Source organism: Miniopterus natalensis, chromosome 15 (assembly GCF_054644295.1).
Source record: "Miniopterus natalensis isolate mMinNat1 chromosome 15, mMinNat1.hap1, whole genome shotgun sequence".
Taxonomy (NCBI): domain Eukaryota; kingdom Metazoa; phylum Chordata; class Mammalia; order Chiroptera; family Miniopteridae; genus Miniopterus; species Miniopterus natalensis.
The window spans coordinates 11,206,796-11,226,717 of record NC_142095.1 but is presented as its reverse complement, the minus strand read 5'-3'; the positions used below and the strand labels follow the sequence as shown (position 1 = coordinate 11,226,717).

At 39.6% G+C, this 19,922-nt stretch overlaps 1 protein-coding gene across 1 annotated transcript; it reads right to left on the bottom strand.

Annotated features, from left to right (window-relative positions):
- Positions 1-270: 270 nt before the first annotated feature.
- CMTM6 (CKLF like MARVEL transmembrane domain containing 6) lies at positions 271-19,711 on the bottom strand. The gene is made up of 4 exons (XM_087824895.1): positions 19,546-19,711; positions 9,365-9,541; positions 5,687-5,785; positions 271-2,923 (listed from the first exon to the last, which is right to left on the bottom strand). Exons 1-4 carry the CDS (start codon positions 19,681-19,683, stop codon positions 2,783-2,785), a joined length of 555 nt encoding a protein of 184 aa, XP_087681021.1. The 5' UTR covers positions 19,684-19,711; the 3' UTR covers positions 271-2,782.
- Between the last annotated feature and the right edge of the window lie 211 nt (positions 19,712-19,922).

The following is a 19,922-nucleotide window of genomic DNA, read 5'->3' as shown; positions in this document are numbered from 1 at the left end:
CCTGGATCCTAGGTCGATGCTCAACCGCTGAGCCACACCGGCATATTCAATGAATATGCATTCATTGAATGCATATTCCAACTTTCCAACAAGAGGCAAAGCCCATGGGTAGGAAGGGGGTGTGTTTCTCCTTGTGCCCCCCACCTGGGTAGGCCATAGTCCAGTCTTCTATATGGGTGCTCACCATGGTCGTGGAGCCAGCTCCTAGAACTCTGGGGAAAGCTTTCTTTTAAGTACCATGCTCCTGTAATAATTAAACAACTACAAAAGTATGGACAGTAAGGTGGATTTATTTAAAAAGAAGGCTACAAAATTTGACATGGAGAGAGATAAAAAAGACCCACAGGATTTCAATTGATAAATACAAAAATGATTGGCTATAAACAATGTAAAAATATATTTTCCAGTCCCCAAACTGAATATAATTAAGTACAGCAATTATAAAACTTTTATATTTTAAGTGCATTTCCCTTGTAAGTTTTAAAAACCATTCTAAACAGTTTATTTGTATAAAAGATAACAAATTAAATTTATCATAGATGTTAATAAAAATTATTTTAAATTTGAGTTTACTGAGTCTGCCCTTTTCTGAACATAATAGTGGTTTTGGTCACAAGTTCTCCTTGAACTTTTTATTTACCACAATGGTCTTTTTACTCCTAATTTCTTCTATAGTAGAAGAGGGAGGCTAATCAGTCATAGGTCCCATAAAAATCAATGTGAAGAGAAGTTCTAATGACAAAAATACCAGTAAATATATTATTTTTCTGCAAAGGCAAAGATTAAGTGGCCCTACGCCAAGGAAATAAATGGAAGTGAAACCTCAGAACAACCAGAGCTTAAATTCAACCAGCTACATGTGTGAGGCCAGCTGAGGACATGGCCATCAAACTCCACTAAACCCAATGCATGGGTGGGACCCTGAGGTAGTCCAGATGGCTGGCTGTGAACCCCAACTGGGTCTAGGTGATATTTACAATGGCAGTGGTACAGTAGTTTGATGTGAAATTCCAGAACTTACTGACCATAAGCTGGTAATTTCTGAACCAATCTTTACTCTTGAACCCAAGATCCAAGCTACTTCTCCTCTCTTAGATCACCCGCCCAGCAACAGCAGCGGCCATGATTGGTTTCATCATCTCCCGAGCAGGTAACGGTGACATCACCACTAATACGAACATCCAAACTCTGATACAAACAGGTAAGGTCCTGAGTCACTAAGACAGAGCAGAAGCTGTTTCTGGCCGTAAGAACCCATTTTTGAGAACCCATCTACAATGCACAAAAGGCAGACGAGTTAAAAAAGGGTGGTGTCATTAAACTGCCTCGCTGGGAACATGATTCCACTTCTTCAGATAGAAAACCTAGCACACTTAACTTGGGAGACCACCGAAGTCCTGAAGGACCTGACGCATGGGCTTATCTCCTTAACACCAATGTCTTGAGTCAAAAATCTAGGAGGACAAGAAAGGTCTAGTCTGGGGGCCACGGCCTGCCAACAACAGACAATTCTTCCAAATTATCCGAACTGGTTATGACACGTCTCTTGAGAATGGTCTGACTACTCCCTTACAACCATCAACAATACTAACCTGGACAGGATTCTCTAGATATTCACTTTCTTAAGGTCTCCTCCAGAGAGAAATTAGAGCAATGCCTCTGTGGGAACAAAAACCCTAAGGATCCTGCTAACACTCTGTGCAATTAAAAGGGCCCAAGATCCTGGGCCACTGGAAGACAACTGCCAACAAGAAAGAGCGAGAGGTCCGCCTCTGCCAGATGATGAAGCAGCGTGTGGACCATTCTGGTAAGAACACAAAAGCAAGCATCTCACATGGATAAAAATCAAAGGCTGGGGTTTTAAAAAGAAGACTAGCTCCAAAGAAAACACGAAAGAGGAGCGGCAGAGCTGTGTCAATTTCGGCAGAAACAACCACGTGCCAACAGGATGAACTATTTTCTCACTCCCAGATGGAAGCGCCTCTCCCGACACTCGGTAAGTGGCTGCGGCCTGCTCTTACTTCACTGTATTGCACGAAAAGTACACCTTTATCATCTCTGGTCCTTAGGTGTGAGATGAGCTTCTTCCAATTTCTATGTGTTACATACAAATCTTTTTCTTTTTACTTAATATTAACAATAACCAAAGTGCAGTATGTTGCTTTTATACATATAAAACACCAACATGCCCCATACATTTCCTATTAGGCTATAAAAGAGTTAATAACAATCATCTTAAAATGTTACAATAGAATTTTAAGGCTGTGGGAGATACAGTAAAACCTGGGTATTATATTTTAAGGAAGAAACCTAGACCAACATTTTACATTTTGAATTTAAAAATTTTAATATACATTAAATTTTATCTAATCATCGAAAAACAACTCAGAGCTAAGCAAATTAACTTAAAAATGAAACAATGTCTAAATGGATGAACTTAATCATGCAGTTCGTATAGCTATAAAGAATAATCTGAAAGCTAAGCCTAGTAACAAAGACAAATAATTTATCATCAGTTGAGCTGTGATTTAAAGAAACAACTCCCCCCTCCAAAAATGAAACATCATTGACACAAATTTCAAATGTTATAAAAAAACAAAAAACCCTCTCGCCTGACTTTGGTGACCGACACACTGTCCAATATTGATAAAACTGCCTTCCGGCCCTTCCCTTGCTCTTCAAAAGAAGTGGTTTCGCAATTCTACAGATAGTACAAGTGCTTCTGCCCGGGCTCAGGTACCACGCAGTCGCCACATTTCACAACACCTGCTCCCTAGAGTCTTTAAGCATTCAGTGGTTCGGTGAGGGCCTCCTGCCTAGTGGTAGCCTCAGGTGGTTTTCTCAGCTGGGATTCCTGTCGTTTTTCATACCACATATAGCAGAAGTCAAACAAGAACATAGAACTTGCTAGAAATCCAAACACCTGAGGAGAAAAAAGGGGAAATGGTTATATGAGGAATTTTATAATATAATCTCACGTTTCCTACTTGGCTTTGAGGGTGTTTCATACAAGCAAGATGACTCATCAATTTTATCTTAAATTCAGTGGTAAAAAAAATGTTTAAGGTCACCAAAAATGGAAAGAAGTTACCAAAAAAAAAAAACCACTCCAGAATAATGGCTATTGGTCAAAGTCTCACAAATAACAAATGCCCTGTTTTAAAAGTGCACGTTCATATGTGGGGTGCCAATCTATGAAACTAAGGTTAACAGATGAAGAACAAAAATCATTTAAAATGATACAAATATGGGATTATTAGCAAAGGTTAGATTGACCCACAGATGAGATAAGGGACATATGATAGTAGGCAGCTAAGCCTAGGCGAAAATGGAAAAAGTCATTAATATCAAAAACAGAAATTCTATTTTGAAGATACCTTCGGGTTAAATTATCTAAAAAAAATTTTTTCCAGTTATTTGTCACACTCTAATGACACAGCACCATGACGCCACTTCCCCTTCCTTAAATCACTTCCTCATTAGGTACTCTTCGAACATCTGATCCACATTCCGAGAATTCTGTCAAGAGACAGAAGACCTGGTTCAAATACAGCTCTCCACTGGCAAAACCATGAAGGAAGTGGGAGCCAAAGTGCTCTACAGAGAGAGAAAATTGATGCAGGTAATGGCTAAAGTCCCTTCCAACTCTGGCACCCCACCCGTCTCCGTGGTTTTTAACATTCTGTTGTCATCGGCTTCAGTCTCTTTACCCTTCATGTTCAACCTCTCCACCCTGAAGAATATGCATTCTGCCTCATCTCACTGTAAAGCAAACAGCTCCAAACTCATTCATTCACCTCGGTGTCCCCAACACATCCAACCTAAAATTAATTATCCACCCCAACCCACCCAACACCCAAGGCTCTTCTCCCCTAATGGCACCTACCCTCTTACTGAACTGGCTAACGGAGCAGCACTAAAGGTAGACCAGATGTCACCTTGTCTGGGACACCATCTCTGGTCACCCCCAGAAAGCTCCAGTCCATGCAGGGCCCTCCATGCATATCATCCAGATAGATGACTGTCCAGCTCTTTTGCTCACATACTTCACAAAAAAATTTTTAATGGATTCCCCCACTTATTTAATTCTACAAAATTTTTCATAATCTAAATAGCTGCAAAAGGTAATTTTCAGCACATTAAAAATGTTTTTAAACTGCCAGTTGCTCTTAAATATATCCAATGAAATCTAAATACTGTAACAATCTAACAATCATCTAATTAAAACACATAAATAAGCTCTTTTTTAATAGCTGAGAAATTTTTTTTTTAGCTGAGGAATTTTATGCCATGCTTTTCCCTCCGAAACTCAACATTTCCTCCATTTCCACTTCACTTCCTCCACCAAATTTTATAGTAACATATTTCTATTCTTGAAAATATTTTCTTGACCTATCTTCCTCTGCAACAAAAATATGTACATACACTGGAGTTAACCATAAGGCTCTGCTAAAACTTTCGGTTTTCTCTTTAACTGGTTCATGTCTCCATGGATAAATATTACATATTGCCAGAGTGAGTCACAGTTCAGCATTAATTTTATTACTATGTTTTATTTTTACATACATAAGTGCTAAGAAACTGTGAATAGGTATGTTATAGCCATGCAATTCCTTTTAAGTTGTACTACTAGAAAAAGTAATTTTAATGATCTATTAGCTGACCACTCAATTACTACTTCAGTTTTTGTCATGAACAAAGTATTAATTGGAAACCAGCTGACTTATAAGAGGATTTGTTATCCAGTTGTTAGCTGCTCACATTCAGAATACTGGTACTAATTCAGTCTATGATCCTTGACTTGCAATTCTGAAATCCCAAAAAAGTTGAACATTTGCCCTGTCCCATGTGCCTCAATGGTCAGAGCGTTGGCACCAATGGGTCTCAGGTTCAATTCCTGATCAAGGGCACATACCTGGGTTATCGGGGCACATGTGGGAGGCAACCAGTTGAGGTGTCACTCTCTCATATTGATGACTCTTCCATCTCTCTCTCTCTCTCTCTCTCTCCCCCCCTCCCCTCACTCCTTCCCACTCTCTAAAAAGCAATGGAAAAAATATCCTGGGGTGATTTTTAAAAAGCTCAATGTTTTCATGACTTGCTATTTAAAGTCTTTACCTGTCCCTTTTACTGTGAATATTCATATGCTTCAGAAATACTACTATGCTGGGTTACAGGATAGCACCCAGGCCCTCCGAAGGTACTGTGTAAAGAAGTTTATGTTCAGCGTAAACTTTCTAAAATCCAAAATATTCCGAATTCTTAAAAAAACCTGCCCCTCCCCTCCAAGGGATTTCAGATAAAAGCATTTACTTATCATTTCCTTAACTAGGCTCAGCTTTTGGATCATTTCTCCATGTAGTGTCTACACCTAAACAGCACATGGCAAGTAGATGAGTTTTTGCTGAGCCAAAAAGCAGAGAGTAAGGCAATAAAGTCAATTCTACCACTTCCATTAGCAACATGTTCATATGTGGAGTAAGTGGGTTTCTGTTAACAAAACTCAAATGCTAAAGGCAGGTTCTAGAGTTTTCAGCTATCACATTTAAAGCTACTCACAATTACAATAAAAAATAAGTTAAAAGACAAACTACTCTCCCATATTGGGTAACTTGCCAAGCACTTTCCAGACTCCATATTTCTAATGTAACGAACATAAGCAAAGATAAAAATACAAGGTACTTACAATTGCAGCCATTTCAGCTGCGGTGTGGTCATGCGTGGAAACGAAAATGATGGATGCCAAAGTAAACACACATGCTATCACCAAAGTAATATAAAAGTCCTATACGTACATATAAAACATAAGGAATACAGTATGTTAGGTTGATGGAAACAAATATCTTAGTTTTTTACTGTTAAAAAGCTTTAGTGACTTATATTTTTTCCCTTCAGTTTTCAATAAGTCTGGCATTCCATAAACACCCTGTAAAGAAATACCATCCACTCTTTGGAAAGGGTATAGTCAGAGACTACGTTACAAAATAAGCTTGTCATGAAACAGTTCCCCAAAAGATCGTGTGTGTGTGTGTGTGTGTGTGTGTGTGTATTTCTCTAGGACACATTAAAATGATCAAAGCCAAAGGATTTATTAAATCTAGCTTACTTCCACAAAAAAAAAAAAAAAAGTATTTTTCTTTCCTTTCAGCATATTCTGTGCTAGAACGGCCTCTCTGAGAGGACTTTGGTGCTTTGAAAGCACTTTGGAAAAGAGAGAATCAAAAGAACCACCCATAATTAACTAAATAAAATCATGTCAACGGTATGTTTTTTAGCCACTTAAACTTTCTGTGATAACATGTTATTTTCAATTGTTCCAAGTGGGTAGGTAATACAAATGAGCTTGTATGACAGGTTACCTACTACCATAAAAGCTTCCACATCTCATCACAATGTGGCTTACAACAATGGGGTTCTTCATGGGTTTCCAAGTGCCCTCTCAGGCATCACCTCATAAGGCTCTCTCTCATATGCCAACTGAAAACTGCTGGACATACATACTTGATTCAGAGGAGAAACGTAAATGATAGCCACTCCAAAGTGTTTTACATCTGATGCTCTGAGTTTTCTGAAATGCAATCTTCACTAAACCTAGTATCGATAAAACTATCCCACAGAGAATTCCTACACTATTGTCAATCGTTCATTTAACATTTGTAAAAAAATTAAGAAGTTTTCTCTTTGCTTCTAAAAGAGATGCTTTCCTGCAGTACTTGAATGTTATTTCAAATCTGCTACATGCATATATAAAACTCTACTCACTAATATTTGGATTACATTCAAGGAGGTATTTAAACAAGACAGTCGTTTTGAGATGGAATAATTTACTATTCAATAAGCATGGGTTCTAGAGCCAGACTATCTGAGTTCAAATCCCAATTACACTACTTCCCAGCTATATGGCTTTGAATTAGTTACTGAACGTCTGTGTGCCTTTGTCTCTTCATCTGCAAATGGAGGTAGTAACAGTATCTTTTTCATTAGATGAGTCTAAAAATTAGTGTTAATCCACTGAAAGTGCTTAGATCAGTGCCAGGCACACAGTAAATGTCCCATAAATGTTGGCTATTGTTATTCTTGATAGAATCTGACCCACAATAGCACGGAACAGAAAAGATTCTTTCTTATAAAAGATTATCCTTCTACCCTAGACACCACCACTACACACTCAAAACATTTTCTCTAAAACAGAAAACCTCCCTTATATGAAAGTATACTTAAAATTTAAATACATTAATATGTACACAGTAAAAGTGATTTTAAAACCATTGAAACTAACATGAAATCTTTCCATAGTTAGGTAAAAAGCAGAATATATACACTCAATGATTACAACTATTTAAAATTTTTAAAATTACCTCTTAATAGAAACAAAAGACCCAAAAGAAATATAGTAAAATACTTACAAAATATAGTAAAATATATACAAAAGCTGTTAATATTTATAAAATAACCGAATTACTTATTTTATTCCCCAGTATTTTTAAATCACTATTTACTCAAAAATAATTTTTTAAATCAAGCTTGATGTAATAAATGTTTTACATTTTGTTTTCTGTTGTTAGACCATTACACTAAATGGAAAATATTACACTATTATTTCTTGTCAAAAAGATTAATGTTCTTAAACACTACTAATATGGCACTAAAGTAAAAACTAACATTTCTAAAAATATTCTTATTAGGATAATGATACTGTTTTGTTAAGAAATAAAAAATGTTTTTAATTTTTAATGTTTAAAATATAGATTTATACAAACAACAAATCAATCAGCTCAGATATTAGTGAGATATCAGCTCAGATATTAGTGAGCTTTTCCCCTGTCCAAATCTTATCACATCTAATCTGTAAAAAGGAAGACTTCTCAAGGATTATACTTATTGTAACAAAAATTCCAAGGTATTCTCCTCATCTCTTTTTCTATGTATTTCATAAAATGCATGGGTGTTATTATCACTCTTATACAGAGATTCCTGTGGTGATATTTGCCATGATACATCTAGAGTTGCTAGGGCCTCTCTGGCCAGGTAGCTCAGTTGGTTAGAGCACCATCCCGATACGCCCGGGTCTGATTCCTGGTCAGGGCACATACAGGAAGCAACCAATGAGTGCATAAGTAAGTGGAACAGCAAATCGATGTTCCCTCCCTCTCTTTCCCCTTCCTCTCTCTCTCAAAAAAATCAAGTAAATGGAGCATTGAGGTGTGAGGACTCAAAACCACAGCATATAAAGTACCTGGCACACAGTACTCACTGACAGCAGCTACTATCAGATAAGATGACAAAACAATCATACACTGGCCATACCAAGAACTGTGTGCAGGAACTCATCAAAGACTTGCTGGATTTGATTCAGACTGTTTTCCAAAGTTATTTTTTTAACTGTTTGGTATCGACTTTAAAAAAAATTTTAAATCTAAATTCTTTTAAAAGAAGGTAACAGATTCCTACGATACAAAATTTAAGAGGTATAAAATGGTATATAGAAAAAAGGAAGTATCTTAGGTGTAAAAATCAATATATAACCCAATGGTTGCTTCTCATTAATTTAAACTAAAACATAATCTTACTGCTTTGTATTTATCCTATTATCTTTTGTTTTTAATAGTTAAAAATTTATCCTAATTTTTAGTCGTTTCTCTCAGAGATGTGAATTCTCTACGTCAATCCTGACATGTACGATTAATTCTTCACAGACCACTACTGGTAATTCACCTGCTACTGAAGAAGTAAACTGCTCAGTTCTTTCTTTCTTCAATGCAGTACCTATGAGAAAAGCTCGCCTGTCATCTCACAAATCCTCATACTACACTAAATAAAAACACAGGGTCAGCAGAATAAGTTTTTAGAAAGTTATGCATCTCTAATAAATGCTTCTTAATTTGCTTATAGAAAAATTTTCCCCATAATAAAATCAAAACAAAATAGGTAGAATTACATGCTGTTTTATTTATAAGCTCCAGGTACATAGCACATCAGTTCATTCCTCCATGTCTAGTGTTTAGCATAATGCCTGCCATATAATAGGTACACAACGAATAACTGTAGAACCAATGGGTGACACTCTGAAATGCGAGAAATCGAAAGTGACAAACTCTTAGTTTTTAAAAATATCTAATGTGAATTAGATTAAACCACCACTCATTGTAAACTACGGGTATTGTTTGTCACTTTCATTCTAATTTCACTTTCCCCGTCTATCATCCAATTTGGCAGGGAAGACGAAGTTGCTTAGGGGCAGAACTGCAACCACTTTTCTCATGTTACTGAGTTTTGAAAGCGTTACTATTTTGAAAAATAAAACTATACAAGATTCCAAAATAGCTATGTTCTTAGTAGAAGGATTACATTTTTTCATGCTTACCGAGGTCTTGACTTTTACAGGTTCAACTCTGTCATACACTGGAGTGCAGTACACTATCAGGATAAGGAGACAAAGGAGAAAGGCACTGCTGCTTACAAACTCGAAAAAGTAAAGTCCTCCACACAAAGTGCACTGTGATACAATTTCTTCACAGATAAATGCCACCAGAGACAGCAACTAAGAAAGAAACACAACATTTTACTTCAGTGTTTTCAGAGAAACCTACAGTACTCAAAAACACCATCTGTTCACTCAAATATTTATAAAGTGGAGACCATGGCAAACAAGCTTACTGAATGGCGGATCTACACAGAACTTACAGTCTGGTTACTTTGAAGGGAAGACAGGTACACAAATAATTAATCAACTACCATGTGCTACAGAATAGGGGAAATACAGGGTGTTGTTATAAAAGCACACAGAAGCCCTGGAGTGGCTCAGTTGGTTGAGCGTCATATCCTGAGCGCCAAAAGGTTGCTGGTTCGATTCCTAGTCAGGGCACATAGCTGGGTTGTGGGTTTGAGCCCCAGTTGGGGCACCTATGGAAGGCAACCAATCGATGTTTCTCACATCAATGTTTTTTTCTCTCCCCCTTCCTCTCTCTAAGCATGTCGTCCAGTGAGGATTTTTAAAAAATAAAAAACACACAGAAGAACCACTGAACTTGGGAGGTCAGGAAAGGCTTCCTGAAGAAAAGCTGAGACCTGAACGGGCAGTAGAGTCAATCTGAGGAGTTAAAGACAGAGAAGCTCCAGGCAGAGCAGCAGTACATACGAAGACTTAAGAGGGAAGACAGCATGGCACCCGCCTACCCCAACACACACACACATATCCCACCACCCGCAACTGAATGTGAAAGCAAGTTGAGTCACCATGGCTGACGTGTCCAGTTTGAAGGAAGGAGACAGCAGCACAAGAATGATTAAATGAGGCAGAGGTTAGCAGAAGCCAGATCGAAATGTCCTCTTTAACTAGTTTAAGGACTCTGAATTTTAAGGGTTTTTAAAGCAAAGGGTAACGTGATCAGGTTCATGCGCTTAGTAGTTCTCACTAGCTACAATATGGGGATGGGACTGGAGGAAGGACAAAGCTTGGGGCAGACATCTAGTCGGGAAGCTGATGTATGACTTTGGGGAAAAGAGAGCGAGCAGGATAGCTAGCAGTAGTAACGGACAAGAGTGGCTAATCACTAAAAAATGCAGTAGAGCCCTCACCAGACAGGATAAATACCAACAGAGAAGGAAACAAGATAATGCACATGTACTGAAACATTTTAACTTAGTACAAAACAGCATATTTATTCACCAATCATTTGAAGTGGGCCTTGTCTCTGAGTATGAGTCTACAAAATTGGAATTCCACATCACGTTTCCTACATTAATCCCTGCATCATTTATGACTACCACTTCCAGACTGATATTATTTTAAGTGGAGCAAGAACTTGGACATTGATAATCAGGGTACAGAATCCTTCTAGAGCTGAACTAGTTTTACTAGTCTTTCAGTTGCCTTGCTCTTACTTAACTGCATAGCAAATATTTTAGTAACTTATTTTTCCGTCTTTCCAAAGTATGCTAGAAACAACTCCTTTTCACACTCCATTTTAGCCTGCGTAATATTTAACTAAATGTCTGACCATAAAAATTGTTAGTATAAACCAGTATGGGGATAACATAAGTCAACTGCTGGCAGAGGTTAAGAGTAAAAGAGTGCGCCCCAGCTGGCGTGGTTCAGTGGGTTGGGCATCAGCCGGTGCATCGGAAAGTCATTGGTTCGATTCCCAGTCAGGGCACATGCCTGAAGCAGCCAATTGATGTTTTTCTCTCTCCCTTCCTCTCTCTCTAAAAAGAAATTTTTAAAATAATAATAATTTTTTTTGAAGAGAAGAGAGTGACAAGTGCTCCAGAGGTGTTCGCTGGCCATGGCTGTCTGTGATAGACAGGCATGGGTTAGAAAGAGTCTTGCACTGAATGAAGAATGGTTAACTCTGGTTGATTCGGCAATTCAATTAAGTGGAAGTGTTCCCACTGTTGTGTTTGTGGTGTTAACATACTGCTGCTTCACTGCAGAAAGAAGAGTTTTGTTTTCTTTTTCTTTTTAAGGGGCTAGGGTGTTGGGAAGAGAATAAATTCAGTTTTAATCATGCTGTGCATGAGGGGTCTGCGATAGAGTTAAGCAGAGATGTCTAGGAGGTAAGTGGATATATAGGTCTGGAGCTCAGGGAAGAGGTCTGAGGTGGAGACAAGATGTGTGAGTCAGTCCTGGCCGGTTAGCTCAGTTGGTTAAAGTGTCATCCTGATACACCAAAGCTGAGGGTTCTATCCCCAGTCAGGGCACAAACAAGAATAAACCAATGAATGCATAAATGAGTGGAACAACAAACCGATGTTTCTCTTTCTCTTTCTTAAAAAAAAAAAAAAAAAAGATGTGGGAGTCAGCCAGTGAGATTACCCAGAACAAGGAGAACTCTGAAGAACCCCAAGATTTAAGGGATATGCAGGGGAGGAGAGAGAGGGGAGGAGAGACCAGCAAAAGACAATTAGGAGCAGTAGATAGTAGCAAGGGATAGTAGACCAAGAAAAAAGTATTTCTATAAAGAGAAAGGAAACCAGAGTGCTGAATGCTCCTTAGAAGTCAGATTAAAAACAAAACTGAAACGCATTAGACTGAGCTGCAAGAAGGCTGCTGATGACATCAGCAACACAATTTCAGGGTAGTGACATAAGGAAGCTTAGATTACAGCACTGCATGCTGGGAAGTAAGGGGAAGACAAGGCAGTGGAATAGAGACAGCAGAGGCAAGAAGTGTGGTTTCAAAAGAGTGGCCAGAGAGGGTAGTAAGGGACAAGGTCAAAGGGAAGGGAATCTCAAGATGGGAGAGAGTCGGCGTGTCCAACTGCTCAGGCAGAAACCAGTAAGACAGGTGTGTCTAAGACAGAAAGAAAGGAGGCTCTCTAAAGGTAAGATTCAGAGCTCAGGTTTGGGGCTAACTCCTATCTAGAAATAAGAGGGAAGAAAGTGAAGGGAGTTTCACTTGGGCAGTTTGTGTGGATTTTGTGGAAGCTGAGGGAGTTTCCTCCTGAGAGTTAAATCCATCAGAATAACTATGAGCTAAGTAGATGCCCATCAGGAAATACTATCTCATCCAAGTCAGGCTGGTAGAAGCAACCAGATATATTATGGGCAACAAGATTGCTACCAAAAGCAATAGATGTATTTCATAGTACATAATAAAAAAATTTTCCTACAAGGTATTTCCATACAAAAGAGGTCAATGATATAGCCATTCTGAAAAGCAGTTTAGTAGTTTCTTAAAAAACTAAGTATGCAAATCCCATAAACCCAGCAACTGTATTTCTGCATTCTGCACCCAACCAAGAGAAATGAAAACTTATGTTTGTGCAAAAATGGATACAAACATAAAATCGTTATGAATGCTTATAACGATTTTATTCATAATAGCCCCAAACTGGAAACAATCCAGATGTCCTTTAATGGTTAAGCAAACTGTGGTAGGTACATCCATACCAAGGAACACTACTTAGCAATAAAAAGGAACAAGCTTGACATACCAACAACCTAGATGAATCTCAAGAGAATTATGCAAAGTGAAAAGAATCCAATCTCCAAAGGTTATAGACTGTATGATTCTTTTTATATAGCATTCCTCAAAACAAAAAAACAAAAAACACCCCAAAGATTATAGAGATGGACAGAGGAGTGGTGTGGCTTATGTGGAAGCATGAGGGAACCCTGTGGTGATAGAACAGTTCTGCATCTTGCTTGTGGTAGTGACTATAGGAAGCTACACATGTGATGAAACTGCATAGGAGTAACAGACACATGCACACAGGTGCGGGCATACAGGAACTCCCTGTACATTTTTTAAACAAGTTCCTGTGAATCTATAACTACTTCAAATTAAAAAGTTTTTTTAAAAAGTCCAATCTATGCCCAGCCAGTGTGACTCAGTGGATGAGCATCAACCTATGAACCAAGAGGTCACTGGTTCGATTCCTGGTCAGGGCACATGCCTAGGTTGCAGGCTCCATCACCAGTAGGGGGTGTGCAGAAGGCAGCTGATCAATGACTCTCATCATTGACGTTTCTCTCTCTCCCTCTCCCTTCCTCTCTCTGAAATCAATAAAAACATATTTAAAAAAAAAAAAAGTCAAATCTAAATTGGTATCTAAGCCTCTAAGGGATTTTCCCCCTTCTACTGAGCAATACAAAATTCATATATCCCCACAACTGCAAAGAATCTATATAAGGACAAAAACAGATCCTACAGATTTCCTGTTAGTGAAGCATAAAACCATCCAGCATATCCCAAACAACTTCCTTCAGAAAGATGTTAGGTGAGGCATTCCCAATCACTAAACCACAGGATATAAAGGGCACACCAAGACAACCGCCAGAAGGTCACTGAGTAAAGGTACTTCCTTAGTCTCCTGTAATTATAGGTACAGGCGGAGTCTTTATAGAACTAGAGTATAATAAAATACTGTCTACTACTCTATTTGCTTTATTCTTGCCTTTATGTTGCCTCTATCTTAGGAGTTTTAGGAGTTTCTCTATGAGAAGTTTGCCAAAATATACCTCAGTTGTATAAAAGTCAATTAACTATGAGAAGATATCAGCCTAAAACTCTAATTGGGGCTTGAGAACAGCTGAAGCATTCTTATCACAATAATTAGATTATTAGGAACACTCATCTGTGTAGGCTATATGACCAAAACAATCTTATCTGTAGTATAAATACAGGCTGCTTATCTAGTCTCAGTAAGAAAAGGGCAGGATCCTGCTTGGCCAGGAGCAATCAATGTCATTACAAGTCCTGTTCCCAACTTATTAACAGGAATCATTCTTACTAACCTTAAGCCTCAGAGCCGTATTAAAAGGCGGGTTCTGCATGGGCATCCTAAGAGACTGAAGGAGTACAATGTCAAGTTTGGGCATTTACTAGTTCTGATTCCCAGTTAAAGGCCAAGAAATTAGCACTACAAGCTATATTCAGCATAAAATTTTCTCCCTGATGCTATTAAATAAGCTTCCTTTATATCTCCCATAGCACTATACAGTTTGTAGTACAAAATAAAGTGATCATTTCACAATATGTACAAATAATGAATCATTATGTTGCACACCTGAAACTAATGTTACATTTCAATTATACCTCAATAAAAAAATAGTGTATTTGAGTATTAAGTATGCAGCACTATAATATGCAAAGGAACATATGTAATGACAGAGCAATAAGACCAATGTACAAAAGACAATAAGAACACAATATATTTTGTAAGTTCAGGAAATCTCAGGAAAACTTCAGACCCACCTGGGCTGAGTAGCTGGAGAAAGATGGGTGGAAAGGCAAGACGCAGACCAGAGCCAAGAGACTCACAGGATCCGGACAGGCAGAGGGCATTCCAGAAGGGGCATGAACAAACCAGAACACACTCCCAAAGGCAAGAATTTGCATGGTAAGCCCCAAAGGGAAAATAAGGCAACTGACCTAACTGGATGGGGAGTGATGAGAAAAAAGGTTAAGGTGCTGGGTGTGGTTATGTAAAGATCCTGCCAGGGAGGATGGACTTCCAGATGAAGACAGCAGGGACTGCCTGCTGGGCTTAGCTGGATAGCAGACAAAAGGAACAACGACTGGGTGGGGCCTGAAGGAATATCACAGTTCCAGAGTCCCAGGGAAAGCAAGGGACACCAGACAAGCAAGTCATGGGATGTTCTGCACTGCCCAGGAAAACTCCTTTGAGAAGCAAATAAATATCCTCCAAACTGTTAAACATCGATGCTGGGGAGTGTGAGGGGTATAGTGTAGCTTATTTTAATCATATTCTTAGTTGATTTTTTTTATAAGCAGACTTTTTTTTTAATTAAAAAAAGAAAAAATGTGATAGTTAAGGAAAGAAAAAATTTCAGATGGGAGGTCGCCAACACTAAATACAAAGGTGATTAAGGAGAGAAAAGAGATAAAGTCACTGAATTGGATAAGGAAATAATGGTGAAGGCAACCCGTAAGTTAGAAGGTTCAATTACTATTATCTGGTGAACAGTTTTGCCCTCGATAGCACGAAGACACCATACAAAGTGTTACTTACTAAATATGAAGCTAACCCCCTAACGACAGAACACCAATGCGGCTCCTTCTAATGACAAAATTTTACCCAGATACAACTAAAGGAATTACCCAACTTTTGGAGTTGGGAGGGCCTTCGGAGAGCAGATAGTCTCCCACCCTCATATTTACAAGTGATGGAATTAATCTCTGACAGGCTAAGTCCCAAATTAGCCAGGCACAGACAAGAACCCAGGTCTCCTGACTCCCACTATGTATTTGTGACCCCCATAAAACACTATTAAGTTCATTTTATGACTATGTATGCTTGTGTAGGTCTCCCCTGTAAAACTGGGTTTTTAAGGTTAAAACTACAATTTTGTGTATTTCCCCTTTTGCTGATAAATCACACATTAAAACTAATTTGCCACAGTCAACACATTGGGGAAGTCTCAGTGACTAATAAAAGCTGGTCTTACTCACAGTTCTAGTGATTTACACATTCAGATAATTACTACCCTGGGCCTCTCTCCATTTCAATTTCACTACCTTTTCTGAAACTTCAAGTCTTCCTTAAAACTAAGTCATTGTATTAAATACTAATTCTCCATCATTTGTCTTTAACAGTCTGTTATGGAAAAAATTTCTTATAAAAAAGAACTTTTTAATGTTTGCCATTAATTATAAAACTCCATCTACAAAATTATGTTAATTTGTGCATTAATGAACTTGTAGTCATATGTAAGTTCCAAGTAAACAAATCTGTCTTCCTGAAGTTAGGCTAGGCTTCCCTTGCCTTGGGCAAACATTTACTCTCACAAAGGTTCAAAGATAAAATTTGCTGACATTATGGATCTTCCTCAAGTAAAAATAGAGCATTTTTAATTTAGTACATATCAATCTTCACATTTAAATAATGAAAAGAGCACCAATATAAGTTGCTTCTAAGTGATTTGTTTCTTGGCACTTACAGAGGAACATTATTTATCATTTAAAAAATTTAAATCACTGATGAATTCCAAATCAAACTGCTTGCTTGGTCAATATAATCACAGTACTGTGCAGCCCTCGGGACATCCAACTGGCACAATAAACACAATGTCAGCTGTTGCAGAGAGAATATTACACATATTTAGATCACTACACCAGCTTACTAGCCAGGAATTAGGTTGCCAAAGGCCAATTCACCCCTTAAACACAAACTCTCTCAAAAGTAACAAAAAAAACTTCACAAAATAAAATGCATGGGCATAAGGATCAATCTAAGGATAGAATAAAATGATAAACTGAATGTGTAAGTTTAGGACTGTAGTGACTCCTTACATTGAATTCCTACCTGAACCTTTATGTCTTCTTCGGCTCTGGAAGGGTAGGTGGTAGTTAGAGGCTGCTTATGTTTTGAATGAGCCTTTGACAAAATTAAGGTCATACCTGAACAGAAGACACAGCTCTACATCTCCAACTCAAGAGTTACAAGCATATAACTCAAGTGCTTAGTTACACTCTTCTATCTCTACCCTTCCCTCCTGTGTTTGTAGGCTCCATTCTCTACCCCTTTGGTGTTCAGTTCTGTACCAGCACGACCCACAGAGCCTCAAAGATCTGTAAAAATCTTCAAGAGTGGAAAGGATCTCAGAGGAAATCCATTTCAACCTCCTAGGACTCTAAGAATTTCCTAAGTAAACAGTCTCTGGCTTTGAAGTTTTAGACTAAAGTTCCTTTCTCTTTGAGGTCTTTAAGAATCTGGTAAGATGTATGGATTTAGAATCGCATACCCAAACACAGAAATGCACTACATTTTAAATAAAATGTCATAGGGCTTGTAGGTCCCTTGTTAAAGTACCTCCTCTTCTGATTATGAGTTTTTCCATGATAGTGTTACGTTGTTGGAGCTCTGAAATTCTATTTAATTTTTAAAAATAAATCATCTGCCTGGTCAGGCGTGGCTCAGCAGTTGAGCATCGACCTAGGATCCAGGCGATCGGGGTTCGATTCCTGGTCAGGGCACATGCCCTGGTTGCGGCCTAGGCAGCCGATCAATGACTCTTATCATTGATGTTTCTCTCTCTCTCTCTCTCCCTCTCCTTTCCTCTCTCTGAAATCAATAAAGATATATTTTTTAAAAAATTAAAATTAAAAAAAATAAAATAAATAAATCATCTAAAGTAAAACAACCTAAAGGCAGAATTTGAGTTAAGGCAAACAAGACTTTGCCTGTTGCCCCAGGCTGGACGACAGTTTTCATTTACTTGGAACTTTCTGGGTAACTCCTATAATATACTGTTGGGAAGAGATAAAATATTATTAAAACAAACAAAACAGGAACAAAAAAACAACCATCAAAATGAAAGGCAATAATTAAGAAATATTTTTAAAAATCTATATTAAAGAAAGCATTCTTATAATATTACAATATTCTTACAATATTCCCCATAAACAAATAAAGAGATTTCAAAAGAGATGGTTTCTATCCTTTCCCTCTTTCTCCTTATGGATGATGGAAAACAAGCCGGAAGAGTCTACCAAACTCGCACGGCAAATTCACCTTCCCGGCTTCTTTAAGTCCAAGCAAATTCTACCACCAAAATTTCTAGTTGCATTCTGTTCTGAAGATACACAGCTAGAGTTTATTAAATCATAAAAACAAGGTCATAAAAAGTTTTACTTTCGCTTTGCTATTTCTGATTAGGAAGAAAAATATAAAGGCAACTGAAAATAAATTTAATGGGCAACAGGCGAATATTGATGATGTCTTTTAAGCAATAAGAATGCTTCAGATTAGTATCAATTCATTTTGTTCTAAAGAGTTCTACTCAAGTAGAAACATTTTAACTCTACTGCAGAGAAACAGCTGAAATCCAAATCATGTGAGAGCTGACAAGAGGAAGAGCAGAAGGAAGCGCTTCTGGGTAGAAGGAATGAATAGGTGATGCAAAGAAACAGGGAGCCCCTGCTGCTTGGCAAGAGCCTGGAGGTTGGCAGTGTGGGGCTACCTAAAAGGAGGCTGGAGACACAGACAGAGCCAGGCCCTCTTGGGGTCCATTGCCCATATTGTTACTTGCCTCCAAGTGACTTCCCAGTTATTCCCAGATGTGGTTTTGGTGGCTTAAAAGTAATGGCAGTTTCCTAACTGCCATTTTTCTATTCAATAAAAGTAGGTCATCTGAGTTCTAAGAACATAAGCTCCGGTTACCTGAGTTCTAAGAATTTAAATTCTTCCCAAAAGAAACTAATTGGCTCCTTTTACTTGGGGTGGTTTAAAAAAACAAACCAACCTCTAAACATTCTTAACAGTCTGATTTTCCATCTTGCAGAAAATGCTGCTTATTACTGGAGCAATCCGTGTGTAAACGGAATTAAAACTTAAATCGCAAAGATGTTTTGATATTTTCACTAACACGTTCACGGCACCTTCACTGCCTGCAGCAAACTAAAATTCAATGAAACTGAAAATGCCGTGCCCTAGTTCTGCTACCTGCACTCAAAACATCAAAAACCTGTCCTTTTGACTTTGTACTTCGTACACTCGTGTTGTCCACTCAGAAAGAGCTATTTTCCAATCAAGATAAAACTTTTGGGAGACAGTCTGTTGAACACACACATAACGCCAAGTGCGTGGTATGGGAAGACTTCGTCCACCCCAGTTAGCCGGCCCCACGGGCTCGCACCAGGAAAACCGCAAGAGCCAGGGAAAGATAAAACGCTCTCGGTCGTCTAAATTCAGGCTCCTCGGGAGATAACGCAGAGCAACAACAACGCGGGGAGAAGGGACGGCGGGGGCTGCAGCCTAGCGTCCCGCTCGGGTCCGCCCGGCCGCATTTCCCGGATCCGCCGACCTTGCTCGGTGGCCCTCAGTCGCCATCGGGGACCCACCCGGAGAGAGGCCCGAGGATGCGGGGCCGCCCAGCGGGAGGGGCGGGGGCCCGAGGGTAACGTCCCCTCCCCGAGCGGAGAGGGAAGGAACCCGGGGTGTGGAAACGGCCGCTTCCTGAACGACCACGTTGAGGAGAGGAGGCTGGGCGGCCTCGCAGGCCCGCAGGCCGACGGCCGGGAACCAGACGCCCCCCCCGCCCGCCCGCCCGCCCGCCCGCCCGCCGCGGCCAGGGGCTTACCAGCTGCGAGACTTTGCACAGCAGCCGAGGAAACCTGAGCCGGCCCGGGATGAACCAGGCGGCGAGGCCGCTCCTGGCGCCCCTGCCGGGGACCGGATCCTCCTCCGTGGTGGGTCTGTACACGGCTCCGTTCTCCATCGCCTCGGCCCGGGAACACGGCGACCGCCAAGGAGCCTGGCAGGGCGGACTTCACCGACTGCAGAAGTCCCCGGGCTGAGCCGTCACTTCCGGAGCCTCCTCCTGGACATCCGGCCAACTCCGCCCCGCCCCGCCCGGCCCCGCCCCTGTCCTGGCCACGCCCTGTCCTGGCCACGCCCTGTCCTGGCCACGCCTCCTGGCGCCCGCAGGCCTCACCCACCCCCTGGGGCGCCGCGAAG